Raw genomic sequence first — 15466 nt, forward strand, 5'->3', positions numbered from 1 at the left:
GCTGGACTGGAAGAAACACAAGCTGGAATCAAGATTGCCAGGAGAAATATCAATAACCTCAGATATGCAGATGACACCACCCTTATGGCAGAAAGTGAAGAGGAGCTAAAAGCCTCTTGATGAAAGTGAAAGAGGAGAGTGAAAAAGTTGGCTTAAAGCTCAACATTCAGGAAACGAAGATTATGGCATCCGGTCCCATCACTTGATGGGAAATAGACAGGGAAACAGTGGAAACAGTGTCAGACTTTATTTTTTGGGGCTCCAAAATCACTGCAGATGGTGACTGCAGCCATGAAATTAAAAGACGCTTACTCCTTGGAAGAAAAGTTATGACCAACCTAGATAGCATATTCAAAAGCAGGGACATTACTTTGCCAACTAAGGTCCTTCTAGTCAAGGCTATGGTCTTTCCTGTGGTCATGTATGGATGTGAGAGTTGGACTGTGAAGAAGGCTGAGGGCCGAAGAATTGATGCTTTTGAACTGTGGTGGTGGAGAAGACTCTTGAGAGTCCCTTGGACTGCAAGGAGATCCAACCAGTCCATTCTGAAGGAGATCAACCCTGGGATTTCTTTGGAGGGAATGATGCTGAAGCTGAAACTCCAGTACTTTGGCCACTTCATGCGAAGAGTTGACTCATTGGAAAAGACTCTGATGCTGGGAGGGATTGGGGGCAGGAGGAGAAAGGGACAACCGAGGATGAGATGGCTGGATGGCATCATGGACTCGATGGACATGAGTCTGAGTGAGCTCCGGGAGATGGTGATGAACAGGGAGGCCTGGCATGCTGCGCTTCATGGGGTTGCAAAGAGTCGGACACGACTGAGCGACTGAACTGAACTGAACTTCCATAGCAGCATCATTGTGAAGATTTGGTGAGTTAATCAACATAAAGAACTTGGCACAAAGTAAACTGAATTCCTTTATCATCCATATATCCCTTGTCAACCTATCACTATTACAATTTTCATTGGTTACTTGACTGAGGTTTATCTCCCCAAGTGATTGTAGCCTCCATGAGAGCAGACAGGTCGTCAGTTTTACTTATCACTGAATCCCTTGTCCCCTGTACATTGCTTGGATCACAGAAGGTATCAATAACTATTTGTTGAAAGACCCATTGTTATCTAATGTGACAACGACAGTGATGATGATGGTGAGTAGCTTTTATAGCCTGTGGGGCAGAAGAGTTCACAGACATCACTTGAGCAGGAGTTCACCTTTCTCGCTTTCATCTGCCCATAATGACAGTGTCTCAGAAGCCCTGGACTTTGACCCTTCTGCAGTGGTTTTGGGCACAGACCTGCATGATATACTGAAAGATCAGAGCCATGCTCCCCAGAGTGGTGATGTTGGCCAGCGTGGAGAAGATGGACAGCACCCTGAGGTTCTGGATAAACACCAGCAGGATCAGGAAGGGCAGGATCGTCAACATGTAGAAGCGAATGTCCACATTGGGGGTCAGCACCAGGATCTTCCTGGGTTCACAGGTTTTGGAGGTCACGTGGGCTTCTTCCACCATCTGATGTGAAGGACAATGAAAGGCAGTATAATTATAGCTGCTACATTAACAAAGGAAACCCAGTTAAGTTTCAATTTCAGATAATTAACAGATAACTTTTTAGTAAAAGTATGTCCCAGATAATATACAAAGATATACTTGTAGTGAAAACAAATTGCTGCTTATCTGAAATTTCAACTTAATTGGGTTTCCTATACTTTTATTTGTCACATTTGGCAATCCTAAACTGTAGTACCCATGATTGTGACAACCGGAAACCCTTAGAATCATCAAATCTCATGGCTGAAGCATCATTCTGTCATCTAGCCCAGCCTCTTCTTATGTACCAAATACAAATAGTTTTCTTTCATATATCCAGAGAACAGGAAATGATTACACAGGAGTATCTTCTTCAACTTTAGACAGTCCTGAAAGTTAGAAAGCTAGAATTTGAGCAAAATCTGTCTGAATATTCTATCCATAATGCTTGTCATAGTTTTGACTATTTGAATGCACAAAAACAAGTATACTACTTCTATTTCATGAAGCCACGAAAGAATGCTATGATTGACTTGTAATGCCTGTTAGGAATTCAATGAAGGCAAGATTGCAACTTGTTTGCTTTAGTTATCTTCTACATGACAACCTTGAGATACCTAAAGAAAATCTCATCAACACTTCCAGGCTAAAAATTCTCAATTATTTCTGATTGGACATGACTGTAAGCCATCCTGGCTGCATTCCTCAGATGTTGCTTTGGCTTCCTATGATCTGTTTAAAGAGTGATTTCCAGGACAGAAAGAACTCCCAACCAAAGCCTAATTAGGGAGTAGCAATCCACTCCAGGACTATTGCCTGGAAAATTCAATGGATAGAGGAGCCTGGTAGGCTACAGTCCATGGGGTCACAGAGTTGGACACAACTGAGCGACTTCACTTCACCATGATCCAAAAGCTTTACTTTTGCTAATGCAACCCTAGCAGCAAGAGGTCTGCTTTCGCCCACTCTGCCCAGAAGAGACCTCTTTACCTGTTGTAAACTGTCTGCCATAAACATAAAGTAAACACTGCAGAAGCCCAGTTGGGTGATGATTAATAAGAAGCTGACAGTGTACCTGAGAAAGAAAAGAAGAGGCAGACAGAAGGAGAAATGAATTATTTTTAATGCATTTATTTTTATTTTTTGAGGCAGTTATTTCTTTTGATATTATTTTTACTATTTCCTCATTTTTTAACTTTCAAGTTTAAATTTCAAGCCCACAGTAAAAGTTGAAAGACTAGTATAATTAACATCATATATCCTTTCACTAGATATACTGATTGTTAACTTTTAGGTCTAACTGCATTATGTATAGATGGAAGAATGTGTTCATCCATACACACACACACACACATTTTTCAGAACTACTTTAAAATTAACTGCAGATGTTATAACATGTCAACCTTAAAGACTGTAATACTTTCCTTAATACTATGATATCCAACTTCAATATCCTCAGATATATAGTCTATGTTTTACTTTATTATTATTTATTTTTACTTCTTTTTTTGGCTGTGATGCTGGGCTTGTGGGATCTTAGTTTCCTGACTAGGGACAGAACCTGGGTCCTCAGGAATGAAAGCTCTGAATCCTAACCACCAGACTGCCAGGGAATTCCCAAATATTTTAAATAACCCAATTCTCTCCAAAATATCTTTTATAGCTGTTTAAAAATTTTCTTTGATTCAGGATCTAATTACATTTCATATGTTACATTTGCCTATGTTTCTTTAGTCTTTCTTTTCAGGTAGAGCAGCCCTATACATATCCACCCTTTTTGTTTCCCATGAGATTGGTTTTTTGGGAAGAGTCTAGGCCATCTGTCTTGTAGAATGTTCCACAGTGTGGACTAACATGACTGTTTCCTCATGATTCAGAAAAGCAAGCCTACCACATAGGTGATACTTTGTACTTATATTTCATCATATTGGGAGGCACAGGATGTCCTGTGGTTCTACTGTGATGTGAATTCTAGGCCTCTCCATTATAAGTACACATTTCCTGCTTTGCATCCTGTAGGTAAAACTATGAGATGGCATGAATAGCCTGTCTTCCTCAAGCCAAAGGTTTTAAGATTCATTGATAATCTTTGCTGAATCAGTTATTTCATTGGTTGGTTGCAAGGTGTTCTGTCATTTTATCTAAGTTTATTAGCTAGCATCTAAGAAAAATGCATTCTCTTCCTCATTTTTAATCACAATAAATTCACATTAATTATTCTTTATTTAATATATTATATTCTGCCATTGTCATTATTCTTCTGGATTCTTAAATTGTCCTGAATTTGGAGATGTATTTATTTACTTTTTTGTGAGAACATTTTGAGAGTTCCACATTAAAAAAAATTTTTAATTGGAGGATAATTGCTTAACAATGTTGTGTTGGTTTCTGATGTGTAACATCACGAATCAACTGTAAGTATACACATATCTCCTCCCTCTTAAGCCTCCCTCCCACCAACCCCTCTATCCCACCATTTATTTCTTTCAAAAGAACAAAAATATGTTCCTCTACTTAGGTTCTAATGTTTAGATCGATGTTTTTCAAGACTCGGTTGTAGTAACCAATGCATCAGAATCATCTGAGGCTGGTGATTCCTGGCTCTCATATCAGCCTATTGAGTCAGAAGCTTGGCAGTGTCATGTGAGACTTCAGAAGGGAGATTTATTTTTCTCTTTATAATGAAGATTTTCAAACATACAAGACAGCAATGATAATGATTCAATGACTCCTCATGAGGTCATCCCAGCCTCAACAATTAACTTTTAGGCAATCTTCTTCCATCTATTCCTTCACCCCCACTGCACACAAGCTTCTTCTGTTGGAGTATTTGAAGTTAAGGGGAAAAAATAAGCAAGGTGAGGGGAATATAGCAAATTAAAGTATTTGAAGTATTCCACCTGCAAATAATTCAGTATGAAGTTCTAACGGACAAGAATTTAAATAAAATATAACCATCATGCCCTTAATCACCCCTTACAAAATTAACAATAATTTCTTTCTTTTTAAAAATATTTACTCATTTATTTGGCTGCACCTGGTCTTAGCTGCAGCATGAGGGATCTTTGATCTTAGTCACGGCATGTGGGAACTAGATTCCACATCTGATCTAGGGATCAAACTGACCAGGGATCGAACCTGGATCCCCTGAATGGGGAGCGTAGAGCCTAAGCTACTGGACCACCAGTGAAGTGTCACAATAATTTCTTATATTATTTAATATTCCACCATAGTCAAATTTTTCCAATTTTTTTCAAAAATATTTCAGAGTTGGTTTCTAAACAAGTCTCTATGTTGCATTGTATTATTATGTCTCAAGATTTTTAATCTGCTATATTCCCCTCACCTTGTTTATTTTTTTCTCTTGGAATTTTAATTTTTTTGGTTGGTGTTGAAGATACCAGAAAATTTCCTTGTAGGATGTTTAACTTTCTAGATTCAGTTGATGAATTCATAATGTCATTTACCTTGTTCTTCTATCCCCTGTATTTCCTATAAGCTGATATTAGATCTAGTGGTTTGATAAGATTGAGGTTCTTCCTTTCTGTTTCGGGCAAGGGTATTTCAGAAGTGGCTCTCTGTACTCCCTATTGAATCCTATTACAAGACACATTATGTCTGGTTGTCCAATGTCCAAACATGAGATGACTAGAAGGGGTCAGGTGATGCCTGTGTATTCTTCCTTTATCATCTTCCAATGACCTTTCACAATGAGGATAGTTGCTTACATGGAATAGATAATTTTTAATCAAACTCCCCAGGTATCTCTTAGCACACTAAAAATGACAAATTATTGGTTTAAATGAAATAGTTTCCTAATTCTTTCTCAGTTACTGGCACTCTTTCTCATTGCCCCAGAAAAATGGCATAGTGTAGTGGGTGAGAGCTGAATGTTCTAGATTTCAGTCTGTGCTCTGCCATTAGATTCCTGGGTAACTTAAACCAAACTTATGACTCTATCTGGTCTTAATTTTCTTCCATTTGAATAGATATAGATATACTGATCTTCAAGGAGCCTTCTTGCCTGAAAGTTTTATTCAGGGTGTCATCAGAAGCTGATAACTTGGTGAGAAAGGATGGACAGTTGTGAGATCTCTGTTATTACTGCCCCATGCCTCTCCTGTCTGACAATCAGAGTGATTCCTGACATTCTCAAGAGAGGAGTTGCAGGAGGGATCTTAGCAGGTGAGGGACTGACTACTCCTTGAGGGCTCTGTTGGGAAAGACTAACATGTTAGGTGCTTGCTTGAAACTCTGCTTCTCCACTCTCTGTGTCTTTGATCCTAGACATGTTATTCTATCTCTGTGAGCCTTGGTCACCATATTTCTTCCCAATAAAGATGCACCACCTACCTCACAAGGTCATTGAAATGATCAGAGGTGATCAGATACGGGAAAGCATTTTGTATACCATAGAGTTTTTATCCCATCAGTGAACAAGCTAAATTGTAACATTCACTATTAGGAGAAGGATTAAATAAAACCACAGGATCCATCTATATGGATGGGGAACATTGTGAGACTTACAAAACAATGAAGTCAACTTGTATGTCCCAATGTGGAAAGAAATTAGAGATATAATGTTAGATTAAAGAGCAAATTTCCAATGAATATTCCAATTAATATACAGGAAAATACAAAATATATATTTGCACTAGCACACATATATCCTGTTCATGCAGAGAGAAAGTCTAGAGGAACTAGACTATATATATCAGTGACTATATATACTATATACTAACTATATATCAGTGACTTCATTTTATTTATTTATTTTTGGCCACACTGCACAGCTTGTGGGATCTTACTTCTCTGACCAGGGGTTGAACCTGGGCCCTTGGCAGTGAGAGCTCAGAGTCCTAACCACTGAACCTCCAGGGAAGTCCTGGAGATTACTTCTTGAATGGAGAGTGGGATGGGGGATGGAGCTATCAGAGGAGATTCTCTATATTGGTCAATAGTTTTCAATGAAAACATATTTATTTAAAACTTTTGTTACTCAGATGGTGCGGTGGTAAAGACTCCACCTGACAATGCAGGAGACACAAGAGACATAGGTTTAATCCCTGGGTTGGGAAGATCCCCTGGAGAAGGGAATGGTAACACATTCTAGTATTCTTGCTGGGGAAATCCCATAGACAGAGGAGCCTGGTGGGCTACAGTCCATGGGGTCAAAAAGAAGCTGGACACAACTGAGCATGCCCATACAATGTACTAGCAGTAAAGGAAGAACAGGTGAGCATTTTTATCGCTGCTGTTGTTATTATTACTATTACTCCTGTGATATCTGGGCTTCCCTTGTGGCTCAGCTGGTAAAGAATCCGCCTGCAATGTTGGAGACATGGGTTCGATCCCTGGGTTGGGAAGATCCCCTGGAGGAGGGAAAGGTTACCCACTCTAGTATTCTGGCCTAGAGAATTCCATGGACTGTACAGTCCATGGGGTTGCAAAGAGTCGGAAACAACTGAGCGCCTTGCATTCATTCATTCATTTGTGATGTCTAGGATGACTACCTTCCCCACACTGAGTGTGTCCTCAGCCAGGCATTTGGGCAGGTTTGGAGACTGTACATCATGGCTTCTCCATAGTTCACAAAAGTCTTCTGCAGCCTAAAGAACGAACAAACAATGCATACCTTATTTTTTTTTAAGTACAATTTATTCCCAAAGGGAGTAGTTACTATATGTTCATGTATTGATATGGAACATTTTGGTAATTTTCTAGCAATGGTATCATTGAGTTATTTTATAATGGTACACTTTTAAAAGTTTTAGAATTCTGCCTCTTATTTTTTGTAGTTGTCTTTATTAACACTAATTTTTAAGTGGCTAGTAGTAGTATTTAGGTGGACAGTAGCTTGGAATTGATTAGGTCAGCAAACGAGGACAGTGAGGATGTGGAAGCTGCGAGGTGTGCAGACCTAGTCAGGGGGAGGGGGAGAGAGAGGAATGAGGTGTAAGTATGGCCAAGAGAGTGGTTCTACCTTTTCTGAACTGACATTCCCTTCTTCACTTCTGAGAGTGCTGAAACATTTAAGATGCTTTCCCTGGACCAGACCCCATGCAAAGGTGATCTTTAGCCTCCTGCCCAGCACCCCTGTCAGATGTGACACCCCAGTTCTAGCCCATCCCTCTTCCTCCATCCCGCCTTCGCCAGGCAGCCCTTCCAAAGGAAGGCGGAGGCCCTCTGGAGCACTGCTGACAAAGCAAGTGGAAGCAAGTTGCCTATGTCCCTGGAGTTAATTGCATGACTGAGGGGAGTAACTTGGAGAGAGAAAGAGACCCAGGCTTGTCAGGAAACCAGAGTTTAAGTATCAACACGTCCCCCTCAGACGGCCAGGAGACCTTGAGCAAGTCTCTTTATGCTTCGGGGCTTCAGGTGTTTTTCTTCACATGCAGGCTGGGTTTTGGGGAGAAGACAGTGAGAGATGGATATGGTGATGCACTGGGAACATGGCATGATGCTTCGTTTTTATGATTATTCAATGTGCCTGGCATTTGAAATACAGATGAGGTTACATTGCATAGGACTAGCAAGTATATTAGTCTGAGGATTGCAAATTCAAAAGCAATGGGGACCAGAAAGCTATCGGTATGGTGGTGAGAATGACTGGGTGTGAGACAAAACAGGGAATCGTGGAGACAGAGGTCAAGGCTCTGGTACATGTCCTGTTCCAAAAGGGGTTGATCAGGATGTGGCTCTAGCTGAATGATGCAGGAATGAAGCCACAGAGGTAGCAGAATGTCTAACTGGCAAGAAGGTGTAGATTTTTTTTTTAATGTGAAATCTCCAGGTTTTTAAATGTTGGCTAAAAACAAAAAGCCAAAAAAAAACTGTAGAAGTCCTCCATAATATACCTAAAAGCTACTATGAGTCTGTAACCCTATATTAGAAAAAGAAAAGAAAAAAACAAATCAACAAAAACAAAAGTCAGGGAAAGGCTATAATAAATGACATATATTAAAAGGCTGTATGGTGGTAAAATGGTCCCAGCAGGCTTGAGGGAAGAAAAAGATTTGCAGATAGGTTAAGGGGTAGAGTCAGACAGGTCTTGGAATACCAGCTCTGCCACTTCCTAGCTGTGTGACATTCAGCAAGGCATTTAACTCTCCCAAGCCTCAGTTTACTCATGTGTAAAATGGGAATAATGGTGCCTACCATAAAATTTTACTGTAAGGAATAAACAAAAGAAGGCTTGCAAAACTCTTGCTATGTACCTGGAACAACGTAATTGTGCAATAAATTTAATTGCTAAATGAGTAAATGCTCTTAACAGTGTTTCATGAGCTGGAAAGTACTACACAAGTTAGGTGTGACTGATACATATTCCAAATGCACCAATTTGGGTTATGATAATTTGACTTTATGAGAAGCTTCATTTAACATCTCTACTTTGACTCACAAGGCCTTTCTGCACAGTGATGAGGACGTATTTAGATTTGCCTGCCTTGGGAGCAGCTGAGTCCTGTGGAGAGAAAATCTCCAGGCTGTGGCTGTAAGGAATTGCTAATTACTGTGAGTTGCTAGTTTATATATATGAAATTCTCAGCATTTTTTGCCTTCCACTGCATTTGCCTTTTTTTCTGGAATTTTGTTTTACATTTAAGTTTTAAATATATAAACATTGTGTTGTATATATGCTTTATTAGAGATTGAAATCACTGTGAATTATTCACCTCATTGCTAACTATGTTTTTTTCACTAAGTTGTCCCAGAAAGGACTTACTTGGAATAAATTTCCCTTCCAAGGTGTGTGTATTGGAGCTAGGGGAAGACTAGGAGATAGGAGGTGGAGAGATTAAGAGGAAGTATCTCGAATACACATGGGTGTGTATAGAGCAAATTTGCATTTCTTATTACTTCTGATCTTTCTAGGAATGGATACTTGAGCTCATAGGAGCTTGGCAAAGTGCTCCAACTAGTCAGCAGCAGAGCTGTGCCTGGAACTTGGAGTTTCCAGTAGGATTTTAATCACTCCCTTGACCGCCTCAGAGCAGCAGGGGTGGTGGCCTGGAGAAGTGGCCAGCTAATTGGAAATTGGGTCAGTGATCCTGGGAAACTCAGCACACCCTCAGTTGGAACCTGGTGCCATTTGGTGATAGAGAAGATAGGGACAGAGAAGCAGAACTCTCACCTCTGACTTAGGTGATGAGCACAGTTCAACAGGATGACCATGCAATGCACGGTGAGGATCCCGATGGCCAGCAGGCTGACAGGACCGACCTGGAGGGGAATGGAGAGGTGGGCACAGTGAATCACAGATGGACGCTCCCATACCTGGCCCTCTCCCTGCTTAGGTGCTGGGGTCCCTCTTATAATAGAGGTTTTGGGATGAGAACCCTAGGATGACAGCCCTCGCCTGAATGTCCTTGTACCCCTAGATGCTCTGGCCTGAATGCTCTTCTTGGCATCACTGCCAAGTGGCTGTCCAACCTGTGCTAGAATACTTCTGATAACAAAGAGCTCATTACCTCCCAGACAGCCCATGCCTTTCCTCATCTGCCTTTAGTTCCACTTGAGAACCCTCATTCCTTTTCATATCCCAGCCCTTAACTTCTCCAAGATGCTTGAAGACCAAGGTTCCTCTTAAGGATTAGTTTTCTTCTTCTAGTATGGGGTTATCAAAAGAGGCACTATTGACATTTTGGGCCAGCTGATGTTTCTGTTGCAGGGGGCTGTCCTGTACATTGTGGGTTATTTAGCAACATCTCTGGCCTCTACTCACTGGATTTCAGAAGCATTCCCTCTCTTTCTCTATCCCAATTTGTGACAACCAAGAGTGGCTCTAGACATTGTAAATGTCTTAGAGTATATTAGTCACTTGGTTGCACTGAGCTCTGTGCAGCCTCATAGACTATAGCTTGCCAGGTTCCTCTGTCCATGGGATTCTCCAGGCGAGAACACTAGAGTGGGTTGCCATTTCCTTCTCCAGGAGATCTTCCTGAACCAGGGATCGAACCTGTGTCTCTTGCATATTTTTAAAGTATTTTTATTTATTTATTTATTTAGCTGTTCCAGGTCCTAGTTGCGGCATACAAACTCTCAGTTGCAGCATGTGGGATCTAGTTTCCCAAACAGGATTGAACCTGGGCCCCCTGCATTGGGAGTGCAGAGTCTTAGCCAATGGACCACCAGGGAAGTTCTTCTGTTTTATTTTTTTAACTAAAAATTGCATGTACTTAAAGTGAACATGATTTGATATACATACACACAGAAATGATTACTAGAATCAAGCTAATGAACAAGTCTTCTCCTCACATGGTCTCCATTTTTTAAATATGTGATGAAATTAAAAAGTAGGGCTTCCCTGGTGGCCCAGACACACAAGATTAAAAAGTAGGGCTCATTATTATTATATTTTGGCCATGCTGCATGTGGGATCTTAGTTCCCTGACCAGGGGTCAAACCTGTGCCCCCTACAGTGTAGAAGCATAGAGTCTTAACCACTGGACCACCAGGGAAATCCAAGCAGGCCTCATTATTAATTATTATTTCCCAAGTATGATCACAGGGCAGAGAGCTAAGAGGGACTCTCTCACCCTCTTTGTGTTGGACACCTGTGACTTTATAGATGTGACCTATGCTAATAGTATCAGGAAGAAACAAATGAGAGATGAAGAGTTTCACTAGAGTTCACCAGAATGTAGCCTCCATATAGCAGAAGACTGTTTTTTGGTCTTGTATACATCTATATTCCCAGAGCTTAAGAATAATAGATGCTCAATATATATTTCTCAAATGAATCATGATTAGAGGTTCTGATGGGACTTGGAGGATAAAGAAATCACCTAATAACTCTTAGGAAGCAAAAATCAAAGGATAAAGGAGTTGTCTTAAAATGCAAAGACTGCACTGGCAAAGAGAGCCTGGCTGAAGGCCATGTGCTAATAATGTTCTTCAAAAGTTCTAGAACCCTGAGAATTCTAAAGGGGGAAACGTCCCATCTCTGTTGGAACTGATACAGATTGGAAGTCATGTTGGAAGCCAGAGTTTCAATGTGCCTGTTTTAGACACGAGGGCCATTTACACTTGGAGAGAAGAAATTTGCTTCAACTAAATTGAAATCATCTATCTATTCAATTCTGTAGAACAAACTGGAACTTTCAGCGTGCCAGTATCTACAAGTAAGTATTGTGTAAAGGAGGGTGTAAAGATGAATCAGAGAGTTCCTGCCCTCGGAGATTTCAGGTAAGTGAGGAAGCTGGGAATGTAAAAAAATGAGCATGTTCCATCTTTGTAAGTGCTGTAAGAATTCCAGGTTAGATAGCTACAAGTTCTAGAAAAACACAAGGTGAAGGAATTTTAACAGGAGACAGAGGAAGGGGATTTTAGAGGACTTCAGAAGGGGAAACCAAGAATCAGGATTTTTAAAATTTTACAGAGGAGGGGGATTTCAAAAGACGGAAATAAGGGAGATGGGAACAGCATAAGATAGAGGACAGAGGTGGGAGGGCGCAGGAAGTGTCATGGGATTGGTGGAGCCCTTGTTACCCTCATCCTCCAAAATTTCTCACAATCAAATGGATGGAAACAGGAGTTACACACTGAAATGCCTGGAGGTGCCAGGCTGCTGCTGTCAATGAACGAAATGGCAAGGATATAATCCCAGGCAGTTGGGAGAACTGTGGCAAAGTAGATTCTGAATTAGCATGTGAGTTATGGTGAGTCTTTAAGAATAGTGGTGGGGATGGGGAACTGGATGAAGGTGGTCAAAAGTAACAAACTTCCGAATATGAGGTAAATAGGTACTGGGGATGTAATGTACAACATGACAACTGTTATATGGTATATTTGAAAGGTGCAAAGAGAGGAGATCCTAAAAGTTCTCATCACAAGGAAAAACAATACCTATTTCTATAATCATACGAGGAGATAGATATTAACTAAACTTATTGTGGTAATCATTTTACAGTACATGCAGTATGTGCGGTAAGTCACTTCGGTCATGTCAGACTCTGTGTGACCCTGTGGACAACCACGGAGCCAGCCAGGCTCCTCTGTCCATGGGATTTCCCAGGCAAGAATACTGGAGTGGGTTGCCATGCCCTCCTCCAGGATACGCAGTATACCTTAAATTAATATAGAAGTGGTTGTCAATTATATTTCAATAAAATTGGGGAAAATATGGCCTGTCCCCTCCAGGCATGTTCCATTTAGCTCCAGAGGATTGATGCCAACAGGTTCATTTCCCATTGCAAAGAGTGCTCCCAAATTGCCCATTGATAAACAATGCTAAGGCTGTAGGAGCCTGCCAACCCTTTCCCTTAAGTGGGGAGACGTGGTTCCCATCACACAGGTCCATCTTACCAATAAGCCGGCATTTTTCATGGCCAGAGGAAGTCCCAGGAGCCCTGTGCCAATGCTGCATTTCAGTAAGTGAATCAAGGTTTGCATCATCCTGTAGGGGGAGCACAGGGCAAGAAAAGGGTATGTTAGTGGGAGAAAACGTAACCCAGAGCTCGGGCTTCTTTCGGTCTCTCTAGCACCCTCTGGTGGGAAGATGGACAAAATCAGATGAAATGGACTCTCCATTTTACTCTGTTCCCAGGATCTGTTCTGCAGCCTCTGATACAGAGCTGGTGCTAGCTCAGGTGACTCAACAAATATGTACCACACTGTGCTGTGCTGTGCTTAGCCGCTCAGTCGTGTCCGACTCTTTGTGACCCCATGGACTGCAGCCCGCCAGGCTCCTCTGTCCATGGGATTTCCCAGGCAAGAATACTGGAGTGGGCTGCCATTCCCTTCTCCAGGGGATCTTCCCAACCCAGGGACTGAACCCAGGTCTCCCACGTTGCAGGTGGATTCTTCACCATATGAGCCACCAGGGAAGCCTACCACACACTAGGCTCTAAATAAAAAGTTAATAACCATTGCTACCATCCCGGATAACTCCCTGCTGCTGCTACTGCTGTGCTGTGCTCAGTTGTGCCTTACTCTTTGCGAAAGCCCCTGGACTGTAGCCTGTCAGGCTCCTCTATGGGGTCTCCCAGGCAAGAATAACGGAGTGAGTATTTCCTCTTTCAGGGGATCTTCCTGACCCAGGAGTCGAACTCAACATCTTTTGTGTCTCTTGCACTAGCAGGCAGATTCTTTACCACTTGAGTCACCTGGGAAGCCTGGATAACTCTGGGCTTCCGAATAACTGTAACCTGCCAGGCTCCTCTGTCCATGTAATTTTCCAGGCAAGAATACTGGAGTGGGTTGCCATTCCCTACTCCAGGGGATCTTCCTGACCCAAGGATTGAACCTGCGTCTCTTGGGTCTCCTGTATTGGCAGGTGGATTCTTTACCACTAGCACCACCTGGAAGGCCCCTCCAAACCCTCATGTTGTTATACTTTATTTAAATAATCACTCATTGCGTCTGAACTATCAATATCACAACCAGATATGAAGTCAAGACCTGGCTTCAATAAAATTATCACGCATACCTGTGTTATTTCATTAGGAAAAATTCCTGGAATGGTATTATTGATCAAAGGACTTTTATTTATAGTTACTTATACTTAAAAAACCCTAAGTATGAAGTTTAAAAGGTAAAACAAACAAAAGAAGAACCAAAAAAATCTTATATAGTGAACATAAATGTCTCTTCTATCTGCCTCTCAGTCTCCCAATTCTCTTAGCCAGAAGCAACCACTAAGGCCAGTTGTGTGTGTGTACTTAGGAAAAAGCATACATCAAATACTTGTATGTTTTATATAAATATGTTAGGACTTGGCATACATTATAGCATTGCCATCTAGAAAGCTACCAATTTAATTCTTCCTAAAACAACATGAAAGTGGGCATTTCCTGACATCCTTATCCAACACTGGGTATTGTCAGTTACAATCTCTATGCCATGGATATTATCTGATCTGATTACTAAATAATAGTTTAATTGGCAATAAAGCCTTAAGGAAAGGAGGTTTGTGTCTGAGGTTATGGCAGTAAAAGTAGGGACATAGGGCTAGGAGGTAAACTTTTATTTTCTGGATGGGTTTGTATGAGGAAGGGAGGGGTGGTGGGGAGAGAGAAGGGAGAGAGAATATGAATAATAGCAGTTGTCGAAGGAGTGGAAAGCAGCCAGCCTGAGATAGAAACTGCTGAAGAAAGAGCAGTCAGCCTGGTATAGAAAACTGTTCCTGGAATCAACAAGTTCATGTTGGGGATGACTACCTGTTTTTGCAAAACCTGTGAAAAAGTTTGACATGGGTAAAACTTTTTAGATTCTAAAGGTTTCATCTTTAATCCATGTGTCTTCTGTTCAGTGGGGTTAAATGTGGCCCAGCACCGTGAAGGCAGCAGTGCCTGACCTCAGATGGGGAAGGGCAGTGTGGCCACTTACGACAATCCACTGGCTTCCTCTGCACGATGGATCCTCTCTGAAGTGATACTACTACTACTCTCCGAGAGTGACTTGAACCCATCATCCAAGTACTTGGGCTTGCTGGTGTTGTCCCTTGCAAGCAATGAGATCTTCAACATGGTGGGTGGGTGGTGATGGCTGAGGGTTAAGGCCTGTAACAGCCTTGAACCAGTCTCCCATGGGTTTTTCTCCAGAGAAACCAAGGCCGCAGGGCTGAGAAGCTGGCTCCCAATTCCTGAGCTGGTTCTGTCGCTGGTGACGGGGATGATGATGTTGATTACAGGCCTCGCCTGGCTTTGGGGACTTATGAGAGTCTCATCTCAGGATGGTCCTCAGTGCCCCTTGTGACTGCCCGGCTACACACCAGGACCTGCCTGGACTTTCAGCTGCTTCCAGTTCAGCCCTTAGTGCTTTAGGGCAAAGTGAACTGTGTGGCTGGGAGGAAGAAGACACCATTGGACTGGAGGTCCTGGTGCCTGGATGTGGGGCCAGGCTCAGGACTTGTCTCTCTTTGGTAAGGGGGAAATCAGAGCTACCTCACAATGGAGGCTGCCCAGCCAACAAGGTGCTGCTGAAT

General features: G+C 41.8%; 1 protein-coding gene across 1 annotated transcript in view; it reads right to left on the reverse strand.

Annotated features, from left to right (window-relative positions):
- Positions 1 to 15204, reverse strand: part of SLC36A3 (solute carrier family 36 member 3) — a 28223-nt gene extending 13019 nt beyond the window's left edge. The window contains exons 1-6 of the mRNA XM_027970430.3: positions 14869 to 15204; positions 12847 to 12937; positions 9674 to 9762; positions 7053 to 7148; positions 2530 to 2614; positions 1303 to 1521 (exon numbers count right to left, since the gene is read on the reverse strand). Of these exons, the coding sequence (XP_027826231.2) occupies positions 1303 to 1521; positions 2530 to 2614; positions 7053 to 7148; positions 9674 to 9762; positions 12847 to 12937; positions 14869 to 15008 (720 nt within the window). The 5' untranslated portion in view covers positions 15009 to 15204. The remainder of the gene's footprint in view (positions 1 to 1302; positions 1522 to 2529; positions 2615 to 7052; positions 7149 to 9673; positions 9763 to 12846; positions 12938 to 14868) is intronic.
- Positions 15205 to 15466: the final 262 nt, after the last annotated feature.

Source organism: Ovis aries, chromosome 5, assembly GCF_016772045.2.
Source record: "Ovis aries strain OAR_USU_Benz2616 breed Rambouillet chromosome 5, ARS-UI_Ramb_v3.0, whole genome shotgun sequence".
In the NCBI taxonomy this organism is placed as follows: Eukaryota; Metazoa; Chordata; class Mammalia; order Artiodactyla; family Bovidae; genus Ovis; species Ovis aries.